Source organism: Calidris pugnax, unplaced genomic scaffold (genome assembly GCF_001431845.1).
Source record: "Calidris pugnax isolate Ruff unplaced genomic scaffold, ASM143184v1 scaffold167, whole genome shotgun sequence".
In the NCBI taxonomy this organism is placed as follows: Eukaryota; Metazoa; Chordata; class Aves; order Charadriiformes; family Scolopacidae; genus Calidris; species Calidris pugnax.
The window spans coordinates 689,406-716,738 of record NW_015091045.1 but is presented as its reverse complement, the minus strand read 5'-3'; the positions used below and the strand labels follow the sequence as shown (position 1 = coordinate 716,738).

Genomic DNA, 27,333 nt, shown 5'->3' with positions numbered 1-27,333 from the left:
CGTGGGCATCCATCTCACCCCTCCAACATATTTATTAAACATGCCAGCGGTCTTCTCACACTGCTCTTGGACACCACTTCTTTTCTCTGAATATAAAGTAATCTCTTCCTGGCAACCAGCAGATTTTCTGAAAAGCCTTGTGAACTGAACAGAGATGAGGGAATTGCATCTTTACTCTCTGGATCTGTTTTTTTCAAATCTCATGAAGTCAGGGCCTTGTAAGCATTTGGAAATGCCTTTTTCTCTCCTTTATCCTTCATTTTTTGTTCTGTAGTTTTTAAATCGCTGTAAGTATCTTTTGTTGCCTTAAATCTGAAGGGTGCCATCGGAGTGTCTGGTTTTCTTTGTTTCTGGTTTTTCTTTGTGGCTTCTCCTGGCAGTTCCATTGTTTCATGTGGCACAGAGGGTCTCCAGGTCTCCAGCTCCTGACACGGCTGCAGCGCCGTTACCTCAGAATCCCATGGGGTTGGAAGGGACCTCTGGAGATCATCCAGTCCAACCCCCTGCCAGAGCAGGTCCACCCAGAGCAGGTCCCACAGGAACGTGTCCAGGTGGGGTTTGAATGTCTCCAGAGAAGGAGACTCCACCACCTCTCTGGGCAGCCTCTGCCAGGGCTCTGCCACCCTCAAAGTGAAGAAGTTCCTCCTCATGTTTAGATGGAATTTCTCATGTTCAAGTTTGTGCCCATTTCCTCTTGTCCTGTCACTGGGCACCAGCAAGGGAAACTCACCTTTTTCTACCCAGAATGATGGATTTCTAGTTTTTTCTACCCAGAATGATGGACTGTTTAGTATGAGGAAGAGGAGGCTGAGGGGAGACCTCATCACCCTCTACAACTACTTGAAAGGACACTGTAGAGAGGTTGGTGCTGGTCTCTTCTCACAGGTAATTAATGACAGAACAAGAGGGAACGGCTTCAAGCTCCAACAGGGGAGGTTTAGATTGAACATTAGGAAAGACTTTTTCACAGAAAGAGTGGTCAGAGACTGGAATAGGCTGCCCAGGGAGGAGGTTGAGTCACCATCCCTGGATGTGTTGAAGAGTCGTTTAGATGCAGTGTTGGGGGATATGGTGTAGGGGAGAACTTTGTAGAGTAGGGTCGATGGTTGGACTCAGTGATCCCAAGGGTCTCTTCCAACCTGAATGATTCTATGATTTTGTGATTTCTAATTTATGGTTGAGGGTCTCTTCCAACCTGAATGATTCTATGATCGATTTCTAGTTTATGGTTGAGTTTATGGTTCATTACCCAGTTCCTCTGTGTAGTGACAGCGGTGATGATGGGACGGGTGGGTCAGTGTGAACAAGAGAGCTGGCGTGGGTCTCCTGTCCCACTGGTGGGGAGGTGTCTCTGCAGTTTCCTAACGCCCCTAAAATCAGTAGCACATCTCTGCCACGTCCTCGGTTCCTTCTAAGCAAGGTGATTGATTGTTATTTGATCAGATACTCCATAACCTGTGTCTCTGCAATGGGATCTGACCCGAGGGATGGAGAGATTTCTCTTGGCTGTGAACTGGGCTGTCCCAGTTAGCTTAGCAAATTAAACCAGTGTTTAATTCTGCAGGAGAGAACATGGCGTGCTTAAGAGCATTCCCTGTTTTGTTTGAATTTTCTTGTATAATGTTAATTCCTTCCAAGTTAACTCGCAATTATAACATCAGAGGGAAAGTACATTACAAAAATCCATAAATCAATGTTGGTGATTTAAGGATCCTTCAAGAGGAGCTCTGTGAGCAGAGCTTGGCCTCTCCACAGCCTGGACAGACGTCCTTCCGAGAGGGAAGGAGGCTCCGGGCTTTGGCAGAGCAGACATTATTCTCCCTGCCCGAGTTATAACATTGCACTCTGCAGCGCTGAATAAAATATGAGTGTGCCTCTCTTGGAAGACCAGATTCGCTGGGCACAGTGTCAAATCTCTGGATTTTGGAAAGGTTTCGCAGGAGTAGCTGGAAGAAGGGAGATGTGGGTGGAAATCGGGGAATTTGGACTTGGGTAGATTCAGAAGTAAACGGGACTGATTCTTACTTATTTTTTTTGCTTGTCTTTTACTCCAGCAGTGCAATGCCTTAACACTAGAGCAATTTTACACCCTTTAAAATCTCTTTTACTTTGCCTGAGGGATAGAGGAGGACAGATGATGCCCAGATTTGGGAGCTTTTGGTATTTTCCTTTGTGTTACCCCACGCTCCATCACAGCTCTCCGCTCACGCTGGGACTTCATTAGTGTCACCTCGTCCCCTTCCACGAGGGATGGGGGCACGATGAGGGATGTGCTTGAGGTACCAGCTCCCTGCGTCACCTTGCTCTCCCCCCAGAGCTATATGTGCCTCAGTTTTGGGTGAATAAGGGAGCAGATGTGTAGGGACTGCTCTGCCAAAGCCAGCATCTCCCCTTGTGCCCCTATATAGCCTTCTCTTGCGTTGCCCTTCCTTACCGTGCCCCGGTTCTTGCCATGCAGGGGCTTGCAAGGATGAAGACTCATCTTTATGTCTTTATATATACACGTAGTGCACATCTACACTGGCACCCCTGGCCTCTGCAGGAGCCTGGGAGAGCAGACAAAGGCTGCCGGAGCTGAGCTGGCAGCGCTATTAATTTTTCACAGAAAGAAAATCTTACATTAAAAATAGAAAAAAAAAAAAAAAATCCTCTGACGATGAACTCTGCGGTGGTGAAATTCAAAGCAAATCATTTCGCTGAGCTCCTTGATGTAGAAATCATTACTGCCATCCTCTGCTGTATTAAAAGGAAAAAAAAAAAAAGAAAAAAAAAAAAAAAAAAAAAGCCTGTGCTGTTGGAGTCTGGTTTAGCATGCAATTAACGTTGACAGAACAAGTGACTGCAAGTATTTATCAACAAGCCCAAAGCCAAGGTCTGGGAAGCGTTGCAGAGGTAATGTATTACTCATGAATACTGTACTTTATTCCGGAATGGTTCGTACATGCCTTATTCATAACAGCCAGAGTCAGGCATATAATTAAATTTAGGTAAATACCCAACCAGCTGCAGCTGAAAAGCAATTTAGGAGCCAACTGTGGGACCTGGGCTCACGTGTCAGTCGGGAGCCTCGCTTCATCTCTCACCGCGAAGAAGAGGCACAGTAGAAGTTTCTGGATCTTCAACTCTTGCTTGGATGAATGGAGTCACAGCTCCGTTCCTCGCCTTCCCAAACGTTTTCAAAGAGTTTCCCATCAACCAGGAAACAACTGGTATTATTTCCTCTTCTGTGATGTGAAAAATAGCAGCAGAGCGGGGTGCCTGCACGGTCCCCTTGTGTGGCGGCGCTGGGGTCTGAGCAGAAAGCCACCATTGGTGGTCCCAGGGTGATGACCCCCCAGGAAGGAAAGGAGCCAATGGCTCAGAATGAACTTGCACCACCCGCCTTTGAGTTGGGGTAAACACATTGGGTCTTCTCCAGACCCTGAGCCCCACGTTGGGGAGCAGATGAGCTATTGAGACGCGTTGAGTGTGTTAGAGTGATCATAGGTTTTCATAATGGGGCTGAACGGGGACGGATAAAATCCAGCAATTGCTGTGCTCCTTGACTTGCAGCTGTATCCAGCAATGCTCAAGCTGTGTTTCGTAGTCACTGGATTCCTCCTGGTGTGTTTCTCCTTTCCACGGGCATTCCTGGAGGTTAATCAGCGTAATGAGCAAATGCATTTGTCTGTTTGATGTGTCCTGATGTTCTCCTCCCACTCCAAAGATGGGGGGACAAAGAGGAGAAGAGCAAAAGGAAGGAAAGGCAACAAGCTGGAGATAACTGAAGGTGCTACAACCATTTCCAAGGCCCTTCTGTTTTCCCAGCTTTTTACATGTTGTCCCTTCTGTTGGTGCTACGTGGAGAATTCTCACAGCACGGGTGTGTGGAAATGGGTGGCACTGCCCTGTGCACAAGGCATCCTGCTGAATTTGAACCGCTCAGCTGAGGCATCTGAGCTACATCTTGGATGAGCTGAGTCACCATCTGGAGGAGCTTCTCCTTCTCCAGTGACAGGACGAGTGGAGCTGTGGGATCCCAGCACTGGCACCTCGCCATGTGCCAGGGCAGGGTGTGGAGAGGGAGGCAAAGTGTGCAAAAAAGAGGTTTTCTTCAGTTTCTTTTCAAGCTCAAGTCACCCAGAGAGTGAAGGGTACCATCAGTCAACAAAAACATCTCAGACAACAGGTCATTATTTGAGTTGATGGTGCCTCTATGAATATAATGGGATTTTGGAGAGAAGCACAATAGAATTACTCACCAGTGAAGAGGTTTATTTTATTACATGTAAATGGGATGCGGTGCTCTCTCACCTGTCAAGACCTGGGGATCCAGTCCTGCTTGTGTGAAAAAAGGCATTTTGTTTTTCATCCTGCTCCTCTGGTGGGCACTTGTCCACATCCTACCAGTGCCACGAGGTCTGGCAGAACATCATCGGGCTCCGCTCAAATGAATCCGTCTATTATCGGTCCAAAAGGAGGTTCATTGGCAGGGCTTGGGGGAGACCTTGCCAAACACCTGCCTGTGGCAGCACAAGTCCTTCCCTTTTATTCTGAGTTTATTTTGAGACGGGGGGAATCGTTCTCCCTGGATGGGGATGCGCTGGTGAATTCCCACCATTGTGAAAACTTCTGTCTTCTCTAATATTTACTTGATGTTTGGCCACCCTAAGTGCTTCTTTGCTTTCCCCAGCAGTGATGAGCTAATGTTCCGTGTCCTTAAAAGCCCTCCTAACCGCAGTTGATATCATGTTTTGTTTTCTTTGGCTGGAAGGGCTTTGATTGCTTTTATGTGTAGTCACGGTTTTATTTAGTTCCCGAAATGAAGTGGGTTAAAAAGGACTCCCTTGGGAGTACCCAAGGGCTTACAGAAGAATATGAATTTGTTGGCAAAACCAAGAAAACTGCAAGTCCCCAGATCACTGAGGTCCAAGCTTGGAGCCTCGGTGGCCTCTTCCTCTCCATCTCCTTCTGTTACAGCCTCACATCCCTGCAGGAGCAGGTATTTGCCCAGCTCGTCCAGAAATGATGTGAACACTTCACATTTTTGCATCGTGTGTGTTTTGGGCAGGTACAGAGAATTAGTTTTTCAGATCTTTGAGAAGACTGACCCCCATTGGAACTTTTGGTCTCATAAGCTCGAAGTCCTTGTGCTTAAAAATGTCAGTAAAAATCACCGTTAGCAAAGGAAGTTATTGTCTCTTTTATTATGTTCTGCCCTAAACGAGGCTCTGCGTGTTGCTCACTTAATTTGCTTTCGTTGTCAACCTGGTAGGTCATTGCCAGAAGCATCTTTATTCCTGGAAAAGCTGGGGAATGTGTTTAGAAGGAGTTTTACATGGAAATAAAATTACTTCCTTCTGCAGGATGTGTCACGGTGTGGAGAATGTAATTGTCATTTAAAGGACATTCTTTTCCAAGTGTGGATATTTAAAATATGTTGTTTTCTAATGAATTCAGGAGAGGGGCCCACTTTCAAAGTACAGTTCTCCTCTGCAACAGGACTGTAAAAGTAGCACTTCAGCTTTCATGACGTTGTACCTCAGGGGTGTCCAAATTCACATCTGCTCATAGAAAATATATTGTTTTGTTTTTGCTATCCTCCAATGTTAGGGGTTTTTTTGAGCTATCAGTGATCAGACTTCAGCTTTCATGACGTTGTACCTCAGGGGTGTCCAAATTCACATCTGCTCATAGAAAATATATTGTTTTATTTTTGCTGTCCTCCAATGTTAGGGGGTTTTTTTGAGCTATCAGTGATCACCAGTAATAAAGAATGCAATTAGTTGGTGGTTTACAAGCAAGAATTAATCCAGCTCTGTTTCCCAAACCTGGACGAGGCTGAAGGCTCAACAGGAGCCAAAATTGTTGTCACAAGTCCATGTGTTGGTGTAAGAAGCAAATACTGACATAACTCTTTTTTTCTGATTTTAGGAGTGGCCACACATTACTTGCCTTCTGGTTTTCCCGTCAAGAAGGAAAACTAAATCGACAGCAAACTATTGAACTGGGACATCACATTCTCAAAGCACATATTTTTAAGGTAACAAAAATTGAAGTGAAGGCTTGTGCCAACCTCATCCCCGCCGTGTATCATCTGGCAGCGCTGGCAGCGTTGGGCCTCTTCTTGTTTTAGGGCTGCTGTAAGAAGTGTGATTGCTGCAGGCTGCTGAAACGTGTAGAAGTGAGCTGTAGAAAATTGGCAGTGGTGTATAAGAAATCCTTGAAATTAAAGCGTCCTTCAGAGTGTAAATTCAGCAGATAGCCTCCTTACCTAAAAGCACTCTTCTGCCGCAAGAGGTTTCATCCCATGTAAGATGAGTTCCTTGTAACGGCGTCTAGAAAAAAAGCCAAATCATTTCAAAGGACTGGTTTTGTAGAATCCAACCCAAAATTCAGGTTGTAAAGGGAAGATCGGATAGTTCTTCAAATCTGATGGGGGGCTGGTTTGACTCTTCACACAGACATTTAAGAGCTGGGTGATTGAAAGGCAAACTTGGATGGGAGCTTCAACATAACCATAAATTCAGTATCATTCTTTTGCCTGTTGGCCCCTATACCAGAAGGTGGAAATGAGAGGATGGATTTGTAAGGTCACAGGAAATACAGAATTTATTAAAAGTATTATGATCCGTGGGTGTTTAACACTGGTAAAAATGAGGTTATATTTTTATCTGCTCTGTATGTGATTTTATGGAATTCAGACCTTTAGCACCCCTTATTTCTGTATTTTTAGAGCAAACAGATAATTTGGGTCTTGTGTCAGTCCTGTTGGATTGATTTATGGAGTTCCCTGAGCCGAATTCACCATCAGGTGTAGTAGCAAAGTCTCCTCGTTTGGGAAGGCAATGGCTGGAGCCCAAGGGAAGAGCCCCAGATCAACCCATTACCCAATTAGTGTATAATTTTCAAATTTTGAGTTACATTCCCAAGGCCAAATTCAGCAGGGAGTTCACTGTTCAGCTGCCATTTACATCAAAATCTGCTTCCAAATCTTCTTCGTTTCACACTTTTCACGGCAGAAACAAATAACAGGGTTTCAGGCTCTAAACAAATGACAATTTTCATTAAGTGGACAAGTTGCCTGTAGATTCCAGATTTAATTGAGCAATATTTACAATAGTAGAAAATGCCAATTAGCATATGAAAAATGTCAGTACAGCCGTCTGGTTCCGATCACTCGGCAAAATCCGGGGTTTTGCAACACTGCAGGAAGAATAGTACATCTCGGCGACAGATAAGCATAACAGTATGTTATTTAGATAAACTGTAAAGTTTTGAGAGGGTTCGGATCAACTGGATTAGAAACTTGGTCTTTTGCTTTGCCTTGAATATTTTTATTCCTTTTTTTTTTTAACAAGTGTTTGCTGAGGATTTGTGGGTGTTTACGGAGTGAAACAATCGCTGCTTTAGGTTTTGAAGGACATTGGGCTGGACTGTTGGAGACCATGTTTAAGGTCTTGAGCGCTGTATTTGTTTCTAAACAAGCATTTTTTTGTCCCATTCAAGCTTTTCATTCCATCTGATCTTTTACTGGAGCCCTTACCAGTATGGCACGGGGTTTCTGCCAAGCAGGGAGCGTGTCAGGTCATCAATTCGATGTTTTTCTCCTGAAGTATCATGTTATAGCAGCAGCTTTCCACAGACACAAAGATCCTAATTTTGAAGGTATTTGTGGAGGCCTGATGCCATTGTAATTCCATTTTATCTACCCATCATGAAGCCAGGGGAGGATTAGAACAGGGCTAAAGCATTTTGTCCAGCCAGGGAGTAACGGGAGATGGGTATAGAGACAAATTGTGATTAAACAGTGCAGGGAACAGATTTGTCCTTCCCCAATCCTTACCAGTTTGAATCCACTGGTACTTTCTGCAAGGTCATGATGGGACACATGGAATTTCCAGGTGTACCAAGAGTCAGTGATGGCACAGTCACACAGTCACAAGGGGATGACCTGGCACACGGGTGGCGAGAAGCTTTCGCGCTCCCCTCTTCTCCTGATGGCTGAGATCTGCTGGGTTTCTTTTTTTAAACACACAAACATCCTCAAACAGTTGGGTGGGGGAAAAAAAAAAGTACAAATGTTTTAGTCTTTTAAAGCAATTACCAGTCTTAACAGGAGCATATGGAAACCCAGCTTGGAAAGCCTGGCATGGAATGAAAGGGCAAGAAGAGAAATGTGCAATAATGATACAAGAAGACCCAAACTTCAGGCTGACGTATGTTTTGCAAATCAACCAAAGAGAAGTCTTTAATTTCATCTTAAATTAGTTAGCTAAAATGTCAGTAATCCAGAACTGGGTGTCCCTCATCCCCAGACTGAGAATGTAATGACAATTACAGGCAGAAACACTCACTTTGACAACTATGGGTGTGTAAAAGTGTCTGATACTGCTTGAAAAACAACCTCATAAAGACCTTGGTGTTGAAGGAGCCAACGGCCAAATAGCAGAGGAAGCGATAAATTAGAAATTAAGGATTCTGGCAGCTCATACAGGAGTGCAAAAAAGCGAGCCCGTCTGAAAACTGGGGTTGTGTGGGGTTGGCAAAGTTATTCCAATGAAATGTGCACCATCAAGCCGTGCCTTGGTCCTGGGTGGGATGGTCCCAGTGGAGTGGAAACCAGTGACAGTGTTTGGGTTTGATGGGGAGTCAGGTTGGGATTTGCTTTTGCTGAAGGATTCAACCTGCTTTAAATTCTGGGCAGAAAAGGGAAATAGAAAAGGAAGATGCGATCAGTAAAATGCAAAATAGTGCAATTTTGTTTCAGCAACTGAATGATAATTGTGTTGAATGTATTTATTCTTTAAAGGATAAATGTCATCTTTTATGTCTTGCATTAATATCTAAGTATATTCATTCTAATACAGCAGTTAAGATTTTTATAGCGTGTGTGATTATCTTCAGATGGCTATTTGGAAAATACATACTCTTTCCCTCGGTCCTGATGGTAACTCAAACAGCTTATTTATGGGTTTGAGAGTATTATAACTACTTTTAAATTATTTTAACCATTTATTATAAAATTGTTTTCCATTTGTCCAATTATACTGTACTGAGTTCACTGAAATTTAATATTGACCTCTAATGTCCTGTATTGTGTCATTTCAAAAGCAGCCTTTAATGGTGGCTCAAATTCCTGAGCTCTTTCTGCCTCTTAACACAAGCAGATATTTTTCTCTCTTTAACTCCCTGAATATTGGAGGCAACGAGCACCCGGAGTTGTTATTTATAAGAGCTTGTCTAATCTGTTCCTGCTTTTTATGGTAAAACCATTTGGAGTGACAAATCTGTTGATGGCTGGTGCGATGCTTCAGAAGATCTTTCACACGTGGGTATTAGAGGTCTGTGACTGAGTCCAGCCACGGGCTCGGGTGATGATTCTTGCACATCTGCCTGGAGAGGGAAACAAATCCCACCTTTTCACAGAATCACAGAATCATCTAGGTTTGGAAGAGACCCTCGGGATCATCGAGTCCAACCATCCACCCTACTCTAAAGTTCTCCCCTACACCATATCCCCCAACACCACATCTAAAGGGGTTTTAAACACAGCCAGGGATGGTGACTCAACCCCCTCCCTGGACAGCCTATTCCAATGCCCGACCACTCTCTCTGTGAATAATTGTTTCCTAATGTCCAGAATTGGACATTTCTGCTGCTTTTCTTCCCATCGCCCTGCACCCTCCGTGTCGGTCTGTGATAGGAGAGACTTTACAAACCCAACTGCGACGCTGCTGCTTTGCACGGATGGCAGTGGCCACGCGGCGTGCAGGGGAGCAGAAATCAGGGTTTGCATATCAAAACAGAATTCAAGACGTCTGCACCGTTTCCGTGGAAACAGCAGACTTTACTGGTGAATCGACAGCAGCACGGGGAGGTGTGGGGCGTACCCACGTCCCACGGCGGAGGGAAGAGCTCGGGGCTGGGGTTACAAACCCATCCCTCACCTCTCCCATCCAGCCCTTTGCTCCCATCTGTTGGCTCCAGAGCAATTATTGCCCCTTTCACAGGAGAGGGGAAACTTCCTGAAGAATTCCGTGCTCTGCCAGTCAGTGTTGCTGGGAAAAGATGTCAGAGCTTCTCTGTAATACGTAGAGCCTGGTCATGGATGCAGGCAGAAGGGCTGGAGACATCTGCTATGAGATGTGGGAATACTGGTCTAGGCTGAGGTTGATCCTGTCATCTCGTTTACCCGGGTGAATAATAAGGAAACTTTGTGAATCAGTTCTGCCAAAATAATTTGTGCTTCGTTAAAAAAGAAAAAAAGCAGCATGCAGTGCTCCTTAGCGTGACATTTTCTTTTGTGAATCAGTTCTGCCAAAATAATTTGTGCTTCATTAAAAAAAAAAAAAAAGCAGCACGCGGTGCTCCTTAGCGTGACATTTTCCGAGGGTGTTGGATGGATTCAGGTTGCTCACAGTTTCATCCTGCCTTTCCTAGACCTTGGAGATGGCTACGGTACCTTTAAAAGTTATTTCCTACAATCTTATTAATTCACTGCGAAGGTCAGATGTGGCAAATTGTCACATTATCTTGTGTACAGCTGTTAGTGTCTTAAAACCCTTTGAAGTCCAAAGACCCAGGAGGATCATCCCAGTGTAACTGAGCGTATTTGTAAGCTTGCACCTAAGTCATCTTCTCTTTTCTAGGGGCTGAGTAAAAAAGTTGGGGTCTCTTCTTCCATCCTGCAAGGGCTTTGGATCTCCTACAGTACTGAAGGCCTTTCGATGGCTTTGGCATCTCTGAGAAACCTCTACACCCCAAACATAAAGGTACTGGAGGAGGAGGAGGAGGAGGAGGAGGAAGAGGAGGAGGGGGAGAGCAGGGGTGGTTCAGAGCTCACACAAGAAGCTCCCAGTAGTTTGCAGGACCCATGCACAGTGTTTGCTCTACCTGCCTGCCCGTGGCTGTGGTCTCACCTGGGCAGCTTCCTGGCATTTGTTTTGGGATGGGGAGAGCCCATCAGTTCAGTTGGGATTTTATCATAGGATCATAGAATCATCTTGGTTGGAAGGAACCTTTCCGATCATCAAGTCCAGCCATCAACCCAGCACTGCCCAAACCACCACTGACCCATGTCCCTCAGCACCACGTCTGCCCGGCTTTTAGATACCTCCAGGGATGGTGACTCCACCACCACCGCCCTGGGAAGCCTGTTCCAAGGCTTGATAACCCTTTCAGTGTAAAAATTTTTCCTAATATCTAATAATTTCCTAATACATAATAATTCTGTTACCATCTGGGACGATCCCTCAACTCTTCTACATTGACCAGGGATCTCCTTTTAATTGCAGCGAGTGAATAGTGAATTTGTCCCTCTGCAAAAGGGTTCACTTGGGTTTATCCTGCCCAAAGATGGATGTTTGCCCCAGCTCCTTCCCATATGGGTGAAAACATCTAAAATGGGACCCTTGCCTAACTTGTTTGTATTGGGCATTTTATGTCCTTGGCTATTTGTTGGGAAGCATGCAGAGGCCCCTGCTTTCATTTCTTTTGTTGCCCCGAAAATAAGCTGATGTCCCTCCATAAGACTCAGGAGCTCTTCTTTCCCGGCGCAGGTCAGTCGGCTGCTGATTTTAGGAGGTGCAAACGTGAATTATCGGACGGAAGTTCTGAACAACGCGCCCATTTTATGTGTCCAATCCCACCTGGGTTACACCGAGATGGTGGCTTTGCTCTTGGAGTTTGGGGCCAACGTAGATGCCGCTTCGGAAAGTGGCCTGACCCCCCTTGGCTACGCGGCCGCTGCTGGATTCCTCAGTATCGTCGTGCTGCTCTGCAAGAAACGGGCCAAGGTACAGTGACCGTGTTCCTCTAAAAGCTGATTTGAACTGTTCCACGTTTACACACGGCAGGGCAGGAGCTGCAGGTGGGACATGAAACGCTCTCGCTGGAGAACATCCTCCAGGAGGTGAAGCCAGGATGCTGCTGCTAAAATGCAGTGCCTTTCAAAATCTTACGTTGACACCAAAGCTAAAGAACTCCTGAGAGTCACACGGCAGGGCAGGAGCTGCAGGTGGGACATGAAACGCTCTCGCTGGAGAACATCCTCCAGGAGGTGAAGCCAGGATGCTGCTGCTAAAATGCAGTGCCTTTCAAAATCTTACGTTGACACCAAAGCTAAAGAACTCCTGAGAGTCACTGAATCATAGACTGGTTTGGGTTGGAAGGGGCTTTAAAGACCAGTCCCACCCCCTGCCCTGGGCAAGGACACCTCCCACCACACCAGGTTGCTCCAAGCCCCCTCCAACCTGGCCTTGAACCCCTCCAGGGATGGGGCAACCACAGCTTCTCTGGCCAACCTGGGCCAGGCTCTCACCACCCTCAAAGTCAACATTTTCTTCCTGCAATTAGTCAGTAATTAGTATTCTGGAATTCAGGTATGGGATAGGAGCTAATCCCTCTGCACTGGTGGCCTGCTGGAGGATGTTCTGGAGAAGTCCTTGAGCCTCAGGAGGTTAAAAGGACAACGTTGATTTTGTAGCACGGAACATTCTTTAAATGTCTCCTTGAGACACATCTTCCAAAAACTTCTATCAGACTTGTCCTCGAAAAATACCCTTTGTTTAGCTTTGTGGTGAGTGTTTGGAGTTTTAATTGTATATAATGAGTCAAGTTTAAATATTTTGTCGAAGAAGAAAATTATGCTGATTTTTGAAGTGGAGCCTCCTGGAAACAATTTGTGGTTTCTCTATATGTTTAGCTTCAGTTCAAAAAGCAAAATGTGGGTTTGTATAGTTTTGGAATGAAAGTCGGGATGACTGAGGGACCCTTTTAGATCTTGCTGTGCTGTCTGCAATGATGTGAGGACAGTATGAAGGGGAAAAAAAAAGAGAATTCTGCTTTTGTTGGGATATTTTGAGAGAGTTGGGTGACTCCCTGACACTTGTTGGTAAGAAACAGCCCTGTTTCCCTCTCTGAGAACAGGAATATTTGGGCTATGAAACGCAATGCAAGGGTCCTCCCACTTTCCCTTGAGCATCCCTAACTGGATTGAGGAAATACCCCCAAACCAGCTGGGTTTAGTTTGAAGGCTGAGATGTTTGATTTGGGCATAGAAAACGGCAACGTTGATTGTTGCCTAAGTTGAGAAATAAGAAATATTAATGTATTAATAATAGAAATGTGTTAGTATAAATGGTTCTTTCAGATCTTTATAATAGGAGAAGTGAGAAATAATATGTTGTGGAGCACTGAAGGGGTTAACCAGCAGGAGAACGGCAGCTGATCTGCCTCTCCTATTTTCTCCAAGTTACTGGTGTTGGGGTAGGACCTAGAAATCCCAGCTGATATGTTCAGGCATCGAGTAAAAACCCTGCCCAGTCCCCAAAAGTTCCCAAATCAGTTCCCATGGGGCTGCCGAGCGCGGTCCCTGTTCCTGTTGACTTCTGCCCACGTTGGGTTCTGATGAGCCTTCGATTGTGGGCTGGGGCACGTCTCTGTCCCTCAGAAGATATGGTATCTGCAAAACCAGCTGGTTTTCCTGTTGTGGGTTCGGATGAAGGAGATGATACCAGTGTGTGTGATTTCAATCCCCAAGAAAACACAGACTTCAGGACACAAAGGAGAAAACACTTTCGCAGCCTTTGAGCCTGAGGGAAACTAAGGAAAGCTAAAAATTATGGTAACTTACCCAAAGCAAACATTTGTGGCCAAGAGGATGCCTAAGCCTGGGGCAGAGCTGCTTTGGGAATGGTTGTTTTCTGGTCGTAGAAGGGATAGTTTACCAGAAAAATGCACATTTTGCACATGTGGCATCATTTTGAAACCAGGGTTGGAAACTCTGGAGAAACGAAGACGTTTTGCGCGTGATTTGGCTTAATTGCATTTTGTCATCTCTTCTCAAGGTGGATCATTTGGACAAAAACGGTCAGTGCGCTCTGGTTCACGCTGCTCTCAGAGGACACTTGGAGGTGGTGAAGTTCTTGATCCAATGCGACTGGACCATGGCCGGGCAGCAGCAGGGAGTGTTTAAGAAGAGCCACGCCATCCAGCAGGCCCTCATCGCTGCGGCCAGCATGGGGTACACCGAGGTAGGACCTACCAGCACCTCACTGCCTCCTCGGGGTGGGAAAACAAGGGGTGGCTACGTTTTCTAACCAAAAAATTGACCAAAGAGGATCTTGGAGGTGGAGTCGGTACCTCCGTCCTACTCTTCCTCCCCTTCCCATCCCTGGGGGTTCACAGATCCCGTGGCAAACCCTGTGGGCTGGGCAAGGGTCCAAGAGAGGAAGCGTAACAAGCCTTTAAGTTGTTGGAATAAACCATAAAGCAAGGGTGGATGAAGAGTGTGTTGCTCCCGACGTTCCTCCAGTGCCCTTAGGGGAGCACGAGACCACGTAGCTTTGGACTGTGTGTCGGGGGAGAGAAAAGAGCCAAAGAGCTTCCTCCTGTCACCCAGATAAAGATTTGTGACGTGGGAAATGATGGATGTTTTCCTACCGAGAGGGAGTCTTTGAGGATTTTTTTTGCATAGGTTGATTTCTTTGCTAACTTGAGCTCCTCTCGTTTACTGGAGTTTAGATTTTGCCTTTGTTAAGCGTAAGCCATGAAAACATAGGTAACGTGCTCGGATCAGAGCAGCTAATTAAAGAAAGCTGGGAAATTCTTATTAGCTAAGTGACTGTGAGTTGAACCGATTAGAAGCAGATGTGACTTCAAAACCCTAAAGATCTGCTCGCAGAGGACATAATTTGTAACAGGGAAAAGAACTTTTTATATGGGAATTTCCTCCCCCGATGATACTGATCACCTTTATAACTTATAGAAGGGAGTTTTGGAATTGTTTAATATTTCTGTTGTACCATTAAAGGTGCTTGACCACTGATAGAAAATACTGCTCTTCCCTGTTTTGAGGTGCTTGCAGTCATAGGAGATGCAAGCTGTTTGCTCTTTTTCTAGGACTTTGGTGATAAAACAAGTATTTAGTGTGTTACTAAAGTCATCTTAATGACTGGTGGAGCCACACTGGTGTCCTTGCTGTGATTATACCCGAGTGTGACCATACCAGATGTGGCTTTATGGTTTAGCCAGGCCACTGAGGGCCACTAAGGTCCAAGGAACTTCAACAGCATCTTTCATGGAGGCACTTTCCTGGGGTTCCTGCTTCCCCCGTGCTGCTGTCATTCCAAATGTCCCGTTGAGCACCAGAGCATCACTGGCAGGACACGGGAAAACAGGATTTGCCACCAAAATCCCCGCTCCCCTGTGCTGGTGCCTCTCTCGGTCTGTGCCCACCGGCAGCGGAGCCGGCACGGCTGCCTCCCAGGTACTCCAAAAAGGCTGGTTGTAGCCCGGACCCCAGCAGATAATTGTTCCTCCTGGAATGAGAAAAACGTTTTTGTCCTTCAATCACTAAAGTAAAATCTCTATTTTCCTCTTAGCCTCTTGCTTTCTCGCGTCACAGGATCCAAACGCTGAAATTTTCTGGCAGTTTTCAGTCAATTAAATCTTTTAATTTACCCTTTAAAGAAGTTAATTTGCTTCTCTGGGGTTTCAAGCGTCCACAGCTGGAATTAAAACATAGTGGAAGTCGTCTTTTTAACAGTCTGCTTAAAAACAGTGTTTGCTAGAAAGGAGCTAATGGTTTCTGGAACTAACTCCCATCTTGGCTGGAGCTTAAGCTGATGGAGAGGCTGATGATTATAACTCTGCTGTTACATCACTTGTCCATGACTCAGTTTCCCCAGCAGTAAAAGGGACAATCATCCTCATCACATCCCACCTGGTGGGAGATGATACAGATGGACACACTGGTGTCCCCTCCCCGGTCTCAGCAGCTCTAGCTGCAGGTGAAGGTGCATCTGCTGCGCTCACAGGGTCCTCTGTAGCAGGACAGACATCGTTAGAAGGACAGACACCCTTAGAAGAACAGACACCATTAGAAGAACAGACACCCTTAGAAGAACAGACACCCTTAGAAGGACCAGACACCCTTAGGACACTACAAAGGCTCATCACGTGTGGTCATATCGAGCCACTTGGGTGGGTTTTTTGGCTTGTAAGGGGCAGCAGGTTGAGTGATTGCTCCCTGGAAGAGTATTTACTTGAGCTCGGGGTGCCAGGCAGAGCCTGTTCCTTTCCCTCTGCGTTTCCAGAGCAGCTCGTGTTAAGGTGTCAGCAGTTTATATATAACGCATCCAAGTTCGTGAGCTGACATGTCATTTTCTTTTAGATTGTCTCCTACCTGCTCGATCTTCCAGAAAAAGACGAAGAGGAGGTGGAGCGAGCACAAATCAACAGCTTTGACAGCCTTTGGGGAGAGACAGGTGATTTCTGTAGCTGCTGTAGCTGCTTCTTGCATGTTTGTGTTGGTATTTATGGGCTCTCTGTCACCATGTGTCCCTCATCCCGGGCATTGCTTTGATGAAAAGAGAAGGGTGAGTTCCTCTCATTGCATTTCAGGGATTTGCCAGTGCCAGAGTGGAGCTTGGCCTCAGCTTAAGTGTAAGAGAAAAGTTTGGGGGTTGGAAATCCTGAGTTTCTGCACTCCTGGTACTTCTCAGGAGCGTGCAGGCATGCAGTGTCTCTGCCAGCCAGGCACTGATCGCTCTGAAGCATCTCACATAAAGTGGGATGGACACAAAATTCTGCTCTTTCTCTCTTGATACCGGCTGTGTTCATCCAAAGCATCTCCCTGTTTCTGTCTCCACTTCCCCATTACATATAGCACCACGACTGTTAAATTACCCATTGATTTTCAGAAAACTCCTCTTTATTTAGCACCTGGTAGTTCAACAAATGTTCTTTTGTGCAATACTGTATTTTTGTATTGATGGGTATAATACAGAAACCCTGCTTTCCATAACCACAACGAAAGCAGCCATTCACCCTTTCCTCTCCACAGACACCAAACACCCCATCACCTCTATTTTTTGAGACATTTCAGACTTGGGGTTGTTGGCTTTTAACTCCGGTGACCTCATAAATATTATCCCCTGTCTTTTGTACTCAACTCACTAATCTACTTGCATCACTGGTAATGTTCCTGTCAAGTTAATACACCAAGGTAATGTTCCTGTCTGGGTAACGGAGCACTGATTTTGATTCTGTCAGTTTTGCTTAAAAATGACACGATCCAAGGGTAGGGACGGTGGCTGGCGTGTGGCGTGGTCTTCAGTCAGGTCATTTCTGGTTCAAAGAGGGAAAAAATAGGCAGGGTTGTATTTTGAGCTGTTTTGTACACTGTACCTCTGAAAATGTAGCCTTATTACAGCCTTGTAAGGAGTGGAGTCCATCAGAAGTGTTGCCCCTGAGCTTTAAAGGACAAAGACAGAAGGATGAGTGGTCCCAGCAAGGAACCAGGTGGGTGGCCAGGCTGCTCTGGGCCACTCGAAGGGCATCAGGGATGGAGTCAGCTCCTGCACCCACCAGGACGTAGCTGAGCAGCAAGGGCATTGGGCCATTATTAGCAGAAATAAGGGCAACATATAAATAAGCAATTTAAAAGTGCCCCTGGGGTGTCAGGGGAGAGGAAAGAAATTGGGTCTGGAATTAGGCAAATGAAATGACAGAGGGTGGGTAATAGGACAAGGGCTTTGCTACCGCTGAGCTCACAGTTTGGAGTGGTGACCAGGCCAGAAACAGCTTGTCCAAAATGTTCTCCAGTGTTTGGGTCTTGAGGACTATCTTGCGGTGGTGATGGTGATCCAGATGCTTTCAGAGCTTGCTCAAAAGCCACTAAGATGTCTCCCAGCAAATTAACCTCCTGGGCAGCATCAGATTCTGCAGAGAAGCTCCTTGAGTTAAGATAGTCCTGGGTTGTCTGGATGAACCTGGCAAAGCCTGGTATAAACCATAGGTGTTTGATGATCTGGTGTTTAACCCTGCCCATCCCCAGAGCTCTCTGCCTTTGCAGGTCACACTGTCCCCCCAGAGCTCTCTGCCTTTGCAGGTCACACCGTCCTGCTCTCCGTGCTCTCTGCTCTGAAAGCCAAGTGTTGCATCTTCTCCCTGACAATGTCCAGCTCTTCTCTTTCCTCTTCCCTTGTGCCCTGGGCAGCTCTGCCCTCCCTAGCCTGCCCATTGCCTCGAGAGGTCTTCAGCAGAAGCCTTTTCCATCTCTGTTGTTCCCCTTCCCATACCTCTCCCCGCAATGATCCCAAAAGCTGGACTCACAGGGGCACCTGGGAGTTTCTCTGAGTGACTGGGATAACTAGGAATGTGGATCTGTGATTCGCAAATTGCACACAAATTGAGGAGCCATCTCAAAGCCCATTTATCCCATTAAAATTTGTGGTGGGTAAGATGGGAAAATGAGCACAAACGAGCCAACCACCAAATCCAGCAGGTTTTAGTCCTGTCACAGGCAGGACAAGTTCATACCGGTCTCAAGATTCCCTTTCGCGTTGTGTTATTATTATTATTTTCCCAAAAGTAAATAGTGAGTTTAGATAAATTTAAAGAGAAGTGCTGGTTTCCACCTAAAAATAGCAATCTGCTCTAAAAATCTGAATCACATCTTGCCTGTTTTTTGATACTTGTTGCTGGTGTGTCTAATCTTCGCGGAGCAGAGCTGACTGCCCGGCTCGGTGATGTCAGCCTGAGAGCATCCAAAGGGCAGTGCCAAGTGACATCATAAGTTTAGGAATTGCTGACAGCACACTAAAGCCAACTCCAGATGGAATATTTCCCCCTGGGACAAGACTGATATCAAAACCCAGCACAAAAGTATCTGAGTCACTTGTAATCAACTCCCATCAAAGTTGGAGGTGCAAAGAGCGGCTCCATCAAACCGCGTTTGTCTGGTTGCCAGGCTCTGAAACAGAGACACGTGCTCTCCAGGAGCAATTGAATGATTCCTTCTCCAGATAAAGTTGTTTTTTTTTTTCTCTAAGAAAAACAGACGTGCTCTGCACAGCGGCAGAGGCAGAATGTGCCCTTGCAGGTCCCTGGTGTTGGAGACTGTGGCCTGTCTGATGTTGCTCGCTGACGGAGGGGGACACGTCCGCGCCTGAAACTCCTCTCGGGCTTTGTCTGAGCCATGTTTTGAGAAATGCAGCAACTGTTTTATGGCACTTATGCCAAGATTTTGTTATTGCACAGTGAGTTGTTCTCCTGGCACCACGTCCTCGTGGAAAAGCTGCAGAATGAACGATCCTGTTTTCCAGCCCAGGATTCTGGTTGCTGCTCCTTGGCTGGTCTTGGTGGACTCACCTCCTTCATGCTGGGCCAACAGAAGCTCTCTGGCCAGCAGTAAGACTTCAAACGAAACCATTTCCATTCCTCTCATTTCCTCTTATCGCTTTTTCTTGGCTTTTCCAGTCTCACCTTGTGCTGTGGGGTTTTTGGAGGCTGATGCCTGTTGCAAGGCACGGTGGTGACGTGAGAAACAGGTTGATAGGTCCATCTAAGGAGTGCTAAAAGGTTTAAATTAGCGAGTACTTCTAGAATTTTTCCTGAAGTAGTTTAATTGAGCTTTTGGGCTTGGACAGTTGGACACCAGCCACAGAATAGTGCTCTGGGCTTGAGGTGACCAGCAGTGGAGCTGGAGCTTGGGGATGTCAACGGGCAATTCAGTTGGAAGGTATCCCAGGTTGGGATGGAGGGGTGAAGCACCTCTACTCATTCACAGCAGCAGACTGCCCAGCTCTTGCCCATTGGAGGGACCACAGAGGGTTGTCTGGTCCAACCTTCCGCTCAAAGCACAGGCACTGGTGAAGTCTGGGTGTACTTTAGTGAGCTGGTCTCCTGGAGTCCAGCTGGATTGAGCTCCTTTCACCCCTTGGAGAGTTTCTCCATTTCTGAAGAGAGATGCTGAGATGTCTGTGCAGGCACAAGACAAGTTTGGAGAGGTTTCTCTCAGCAGCAGGCAGCAAATCCAGGTCCTTGGTGGAACCTTCCTGCACCAAGGTCTGACTGCTCCGTGGCACAGAAGCTTTTGAGCTTCCCTTGAGTTGGAGCTGCAGAGGACAGGCTGGAGCTACCTACCCCCACCAGTTGCCATGCCCCTGAGGAGCAGGGTAGCAAAAAGACATGTCAGCCCAGGTAGGGTGGATCACGAGGCAGAGGGGAGAAGGAGATGGCCATGGATCAAATCATCCTGTTTCGGTAAAGTCTTTTTCACAGAACATTTCATGGTGAACACCAAACACTTGGGTGATTTACAGTATTTTCACTGTTGCAAGCATAAGTCATTTTGACGCGAAATACCTCAAATTAACCTGCAACATTTCAAGTGCAGGCAGGTTTAGAAATAGAACCCCAAAGCCCCGCATACCGATCCCTCTGCTGTGCACATTACACACAGTCCTCCTTCTATATTTGTAGCTTACGTTTAAAACCCACATGGATCTGATTATAGATTTTGCAGTATGTTCTGCTTGTGGCAGCGAGATGGTTTTTCTTTTTAACTCTTGGTGTGTCTCAACCCCAAGAGAAGAAAACTCAACCATAATGTGGAACAGAATAGCGAATTAATTAAATCCCCCAACATTAACAGTGTTGCAGTTGGAAACCCATCAACACCTCGTAATCAGCCATCCCACAGGAATGTACTTCAAAGAAAAAACAAGCTACGTCAGTTAGAAATAGACTCCCACCTTCTGCTCAAACTCCCACTGGAAGCAGCAGAGCATGGAGCCAGCGGAGCCGTGCTGAAGTGCACAGAAAGTTGGGGAGAGGAGGGAGGAACCGAAAAGTCTATAATTAATACCAAAGACGAGTCAAAGGCAGGTCCTGCACTTGGAACTATTTTGAGATTTGAATGTGTCTCTTCTAACCCAGCCATACTGCCCGAGTTAACGGAGCACATTCTGTCAGGGAAAGAGCTGTCAGGTGTTACTTCTACCCACCTCTAATATTGTGAGCAGCTGTAATACTGGCAATAAGAGTTAATTTTGGTTTTGCACAAAGACCTTGCTGGCGGGATCGGTCCTGACCAGAAACAAAGCCAAGAATTAGCATTTTTCTTGGAGAATGGGCGAACATATTCGTACCATTTTTGCTTTCTGATCGTTTCCCTTGTTTCAGAGATCTGCAGGCTAAAGTGGGATATTGAAAATAAAAGTCCTCTGTCTGAGTTACGCTGCTCTGTGCTTGTTCAGACAGAGAAAAGCCACAAATCTGACTGACATCCAGTGACTGGCAGTGATTTGGCAGTGCCTGCAGCTCGATCCCTCACTTGCTCTCCTGGAGTCATGGTGGGATGAGTCAAGGGCAGGTTGCAGAAGGTCTTGTCGAGACAGCATGTACCTGAAGACCTGTGTTTTCTCTGGACGTTGTGCCTCCGCTAAGACACGCTCTGTCTTGCAGCCTGTGGCTTTTGCAGTGGGGGAAGGTGCAGGGGACACAGGGAAAATGGTGATGGTTTCATGTGACAAGACTCTTTGCCAGGAGGTGTAATGATAGGACAAGGGGAAACGGTTTTAAATTGGAAGAAAAAAGATTCAGATTAGATCTCAGGAAGAAATTTTTTACTATGAGGGTGGTGAGACACTGGAACAGGTTGCCCAGGGAAGTTGTGGCTGCCCCATCCCTGGAGGGGTTCAAGGCCAGGCTGGATGGGGCCTTGAGCAACCTGCTCTAGTGGGAGGTGTCCCTGCCCAGGGCAGGGGGTTGGAACTAGATGATCTTTGAGGTCCCTTCCAACTCAAACCATTCTATGATTCTATGATTCTATGATTTCTTTGCAACACCTTCAACATCAGTCCAAAGTGCCTGTATTTTATACTTATTGCAATTCTCATCCCCTTTCACTGCAACTCTCTAGTGGGAGGTGTCCCTGCCCAGGGCAGGGGGGTTGGAACTAGATGATCTTTGAGGTCCCTTCCAACTCAAACCATTCTATGATTCTATGATTCTATGATTTCTTTGCAACACCTTCAACATCAGTCCAAAAGTGCCTGTATTTTATACTTATTGCAGTTCTCATCCCCTTTCACTGCAACTCGCAGAAAGTAATAAAAGCTGATTGTCCCGATCTGCCTCTTCCTGTAACGTTAGGAGATCTTTCCATGGAGGAGCTGACCTTTGAAATAAACTAGAATGACAAGTAAGAGCTCCCGCTCTACTGAGCCAACCCATTTTCTTTGCTCGTTTTGCCTGTGGTGAGCTCTGTTTGGCGTTTCAGGCGCCGTCGCTTCGATATCCAGCAGAGAGACCTGTCTCCGGGTATGAAACAAACTCTGAGGAGAGCGTGGCTCTTTCCCTTCCATCCATCCATCCATCCATCCTTCCTTCACTGCTTTTCTCTCTCCTGCAGCTCTGACGGCGGCGGCGGGGCGCGGGAAGCTGGAGGTCTGCCGGCTCCTCCTGGAGCAGGGCGCTGCCGTGGCCCAGCCCAACCGCCGCGGGGTCGTCCCGCTCTTCAGCGCTGTCAGACAAGGCCACTGGCAGGTGAGTGGGGTCCTCACACCGCTGGGAGGGCCTGAAGTAACAGGGTCGGGCCATTCCTTCCATCTTGCTGAAGGATGGGTGAAGAAAACTGGGAAGAGTCCAGCAAAGGGCAACAAAGATGATTCAAGGATTGGAGCATCTCCCTTATGAGGAAAGGCTGAGAGAGGTGGGACTCTTTAGTCTGGAGAAGAGAAGGCTGAGGGGAGACCTTATCAATGCTGACAAGTATCTCAAGGGTGGGTTGAAGGAGGAGGGAGCCAGACTCTTTTCAGTGGTTCCCAGTGAGAGGACGAGGGGCAACAGGCACAAGTTGGAACAGAAGAGGTTCCACTCAAATATGAGGAGAAACTTCTTCACGGTGAGGGTGGCAGAGCCCTGGAACAGGCTGCCCAGGGAGGGTGTGGAGTCCCCTTCTCTGGAGATTTTCAAGCCCCACCTGGATGCTCCTGAGTAACATGCTCTGACAAGCTCTGGGCAATCCTGCTTCAGCAGGGGAGTTGGACTAGATGATCTCTATGGTCCCTTCCAACTCTAAAAATTCAGTGAAATTCAGTGAAAATTCAGTGAAAACAAACCCCAAATCTTCTGAGGAATGGTCAGAGTGAGAAGGAGAGATGTTGATGCTTCCAGCACCCTGAGCTCGTGCTGGCTACAGGCAGCTTTTGCTTAAGGGCTGCGTTATTTCACCATTTGGGAAGCAAGGGGGATGCTCTTGACTTAAAAGTTCATTTTTACTGTCGTTATACGCTTCTCCTGTGCCTCTCTTGACAGGCTGAGAGAGTTGGGATTGTTCAGCCTGGAGAAGAGGAGGCTCTGGGGAGACCTTAGAGCAGCTTTCCAATGTCTGAAGGGGCTCCAGGAGAGCTGGGGAGGGACTCTTCATCAGGGATTGTAGCGATAGGACGAGGGGGAATGGTTTTAAACTGAAAGAGGGAAGATTTAGTTGAAATATTAGGAAGAACTTGTTTGCTGTGAGGGTGGTGAGAGCCTGGCCCAGGTTGCCCAGAGAGGTGGGAGATGCTCCATCCCTGGAGGGGTTCAAGGGCAGGTTGGAGGGGGCTTGGAGCAACCTGGTGTGGTGGGAGGTGTCCCTGCCCAGGGCAGGGGGTGGCACTGGATGGCCTTTAAGTCCCTTCCAACCTGAACCATTCTATTGTTGTGATTATAACCTTGCAGCAGTAGTCTCAGAGGGCACCATGCCTTGGGAGGGGTGAAGTTTCAGGACATTGGGACCAATCTGCTCTTCCTTGGCTCGGGTTCCTCTACATACAACGTGTGTTCCCAGCTGGGTCTCTCCCTGCAACACGTGTTCTCCCTTTGTGTGTTGCAGATCGTCGATCTCCTGCTCACGCACGGTGCCGATGTGAACATGGCAGACAAGCAGGGCCGGACGCCGCTGATGATGGCCGCATCTGAGGGACATCTGGGCACGGTGGAGTTTCTGCTTGCACAAGGTTAGAGGACGTGCTTGGAAGCGTGTTGGAGACCGGCCACGGCGGGTCCCACCGGGCTGGCTCCTGCACAGCTGGAGTTTGTGGGGTGGGGATTGTAATCCCATTGTTGGCTCAGGCGGTGGAGAGGTTCTCAGCACCGTATCCAGCTCATTGGAGAACTAGAACAGTCATAGCATTCATCTTGGCTGCCTGTTTTGTTGTCTGTGTTTGGTGCTCCCAGCCTCAAAACCACACATTTGAGTCAGAAAATAAAATTACATTGCCCAGGTGCTTTGAGCGTTAAGAACGTGCCCTTGAACCGTTCTCGGAGCTTTCCCCTTAGACAAAAAAATCAACAAGTGATGTGATTGAACCATAGACATTGCCATGGGACAGGCAGGGGAGACTCAACCACGGGACCAGGGTCTGGGACACGTTTTAACACTTCCATTTTTAGTGCTGGTATCGATGCCCACGTTTTTGACACCAGCAGCAGCAGGAGGGTAAGGCCCCAACACAGGCAAGGAATTGTGTATTTGTTGAAAATAAAACAGGATTATTTTGAAGATAGCCTGCTCTTCAGCTTTGTGCTCGCAGATTCACTTTGCTCAGTACTTTTGGTGTCTAATAACTCCCCTTCACTGGGAGTTACTCACTCGACAGGAGCATGGTTCAGTTTTACTCATTTCTGCTGTGCAGGTTTGGGGTGAGTCAGAACAACCCGCTGCCTGCAGCCTGCGGGAGCACCATTCATTCCCATTTCTGTCCTTCCTTAGAGACTTCTTTTTTGACAAGTAGCCAGTGTTTGTTTGGTGTGTTTCGGTAATTTTTATTTTTTTTTTTGGCTAAAAATAGCATTTAATTCTTGTGTTGTTATTTGATATTTTTATTTCAGGTAAGATCCCTCTTTGGGAAGGGATATTTTCTTCATATCGTAAGTGACTGTGGCTGACCCCTTAGCCAAAATGTGAGACACTTGAATATTTTACGTAGTAGTTATAAGAATATTTTTCACTGTAGAATTGCCAGGCTTCCAAGAGCAAGTTTCCCATTGCCTGTCTGTCTGTCCTGAGCCGTGGGGCGGTGGGATCCCTGCTGTTCATGCTGTAACCTGCACAGGGATGTGCCAAAGATCAGGCATGAGTTTCTTACAAATTAATTCAATTAATTCTTTTCCCATGTTCTGCTCTTTTAAAAATTTCAAATTAAAGCTCTCCGTGTTTGATTCGTAACGTGGCCCCTTTTGCAGCTTGACTGAATCTGTGCAAAAGGCTTAAAATAAGAGATTTTTTGTTGTTGTTGTTGCCAGACTTGAGCACTGTGTGTGTTGCTTTAGACTGGCTGGTTCAGTGGAGGATGAAAAGGTAACCTCATCCTGGCTGTGGGATCACCAGCAAATGCACATCGTGTTTCCCTGGCTCTTTGGACACTGAGAGCCCAAGAAGTCAAAAATACAAAAATATTTTTTTACTTTAAAAGGTCCATTCTTCTTCTAAATAGCTTAATAAACTCCACTAACTATGCTATAGCACATGGTCCTGGAAAGTTAGCTTGAGCCTGGGCAGAGTACAGTGATATACGGTGTATTTTAATTAAAATGGCTTTGACAATCCTGTTCAATGTTTCATTAAAATCAAAGTGTGTGAATCATAAGCCATAAGCATTAATTAGTGTGTTGCAAAGCAAATCTCATTTGACTGTACTTGATTAACACAGCCAGCATTTGTAAACACTTTTTATTAACAGAGTTGCAGTCATCAATCAATTTGAAATCCAAATTTTTGGAGTTACCTACTGCTCTTGGTTGACACCCAGAAGTAATGGACGTGTGAAATGTGAATTAAACTTTCCTGGTAACAGCTCTGCTAAAGCTGGTGTTCGCACGGGTCTGTGTTACAAGAAGCAAAGAAATTCTTGATGCTCGTTATGTTTGGAGAGAGCTTGATTCTGAATCTCGTTTTCCTGCAAAAAAAAATCAGTGCCTCGGTGTTTTTGCTACCTTGGGGCTTGTGGTTGATGTGGGTGCTGCTCCTCACTGTCTGTCTCGTGCCTGTGACACACAACACTGAGCCTTGTCCCTTCAGGGACAGCCCTGCACGGGCACAGCATCTTCTCATGCATCCTCTGCCCAGAAAGGATCTGACCATCCTGGCCATTCCCACCTTCTTTTTGATGCTCCAAGTGTCCATCCTTTCTTCTTTTTCTCTCTCTAGCCGGCTCCTTGTTGTGTGTCTGCTGAATTTGTGTTTAGCCAGGTAATTTTTTTTAGGGAAGGAGCATCCTGGCCCTTCTCAGAAGCCAGCTGGGTTTGCCCGGCCAAAATCTTGCCCACGGCAGCAGGGCTCAGTCCCACGAGGTCACCATAAGCCACTTGTTCTCCCAACCATCAGTTTGTTTCACGTCCGACTGTCTTAATGCTAAGGGGGTTGGAGATTCCCAGAGGAGCCAAAGATGCCTTCAAGGTCAAGCAGAGGTTCTGCTGGAGCTCAGTGCCTCTGTGCAGGTCATGCCCAGGTTCCTTGGAGCAGCATTTGGGCATCTCTGAAGCGATGGCCGTTCTCCACTCCCTTAGACCTTCAGCTCTCACGGCTGCAGCAATGTCCTGAAGCCTGGGCATGTCCCCCTGTGCTACGGTGTGTCTCTTCCACCAGACTGGGAGAAGAGTGGGAAGATTGAGTGAGGATGTGGCTTTTCCAGCCTTCCCTCTCATTGCAGGAGCTTTCTCACCTGCTCCAGAAGAGTCAGAGGGAAAACAGGAGAGAAGACGTTGACGGTTTGATGGCAAGGAAGTAGCTGGTACAAATTAGAAGGAGTGAAATGAGGCTTTATCCTGCTTTGCTGAGCAAGAGTTGGCCATGGGTCGGTTGGGGATCGTCTGGAGGGCTTCCACAGAGCTTCTGAAGTGTTCCTGGGCACAGTGTGGGCAACATGAGAGAAGACTGGAGAGGTGTTGGGACTTCTAGCCTGTATACTTGAGCTGCCTGGCGGCCAGTGTCCCCAAAGATGCCACCTACCTCCCTGCCATCCGTGCTGCTGTTTGGAGCCATGCAGCGAGCAGGGCCCAGAGCTCTAGGTGAAGGTTTCTGAGCACATCCTGAGCAAACACTGGGGTGTTGTTTCTCCTCCTCAAACAAAAAGTTGTGTGAGCTGGAAGACCTGTTGGTTTGCTGCCATCTGGGCGGTGTGTGCTAACCAGGGACATGTGAGCCATGCAGCGAGCAGGGCCCAGAGCTCTGGGTGAAGGTTTCTGAGCACAACCTGAGCAAACACTGGGATGTTGTTTCTCCTCCTCAAACAAAAAGCTGTGAGAGCTGGAAGACCTGTCAGTTTGCTCCCATCTGGGTGGTGTGTGCTAACCGGGGACATGTCATGGAATCACGGAATTGTTGGAGTTAGAAGGGACCTTCTAGAGATCGTCCAGCCCAACTCCCCTGCCAAAGCAGGGCTGCCCAGAGCACATCACTCAGGAGCATCCAGGCAGGGCTTGAAGATCTCCAGAGAAGGGGACTCCACACCCTCCCTGGGCAGCCTCTGCCAGGGCTCTGCCACCCTCACCCCAAAGAAGTTCTTCCTCATATTTGAG

General features: G+C 46.9%; 1 protein-coding gene across 10 annotated transcripts in view; it reads left to right on the top strand.

The window, feature by feature from the left end:
* The window catches only part of TANC2 (tetratricopeptide repeat, ankyrin repeat and coiled-coil containing 2), a 255,682-nt gene that overhangs the window by 213,350 nt on the left and 14,999 nt on the right, over nt 1-27,333 (top strand). For all 10 annotated transcript variants that reach the window (XM_014956534.1, XM_014956530.1, XM_014956533.1 and 7 more), the window contains 7 exons: nt 5,914-6,022; nt 10,632-10,754; nt 11,541-11,777; nt 13,830-14,015; nt 16,157-16,250; nt 22,184-22,317; nt 23,648-23,771. In XM_014956534.1, the coding sequence (XP_014812020.1) occupies nt 5,914-6,022; nt 10,632-10,754; nt 11,541-11,777; nt 13,830-14,015; nt 16,157-16,250; nt 22,184-22,317; nt 23,648-23,771 (1,007 nt within the window). The remainder of the gene's footprint in view (nt 1-5,913; nt 6,023-10,631; nt 10,755-11,540; nt 11,778-13,829; nt 14,016-16,156; nt 16,251-22,183; nt 22,318-23,647; nt 23,772-27,333) is intronic.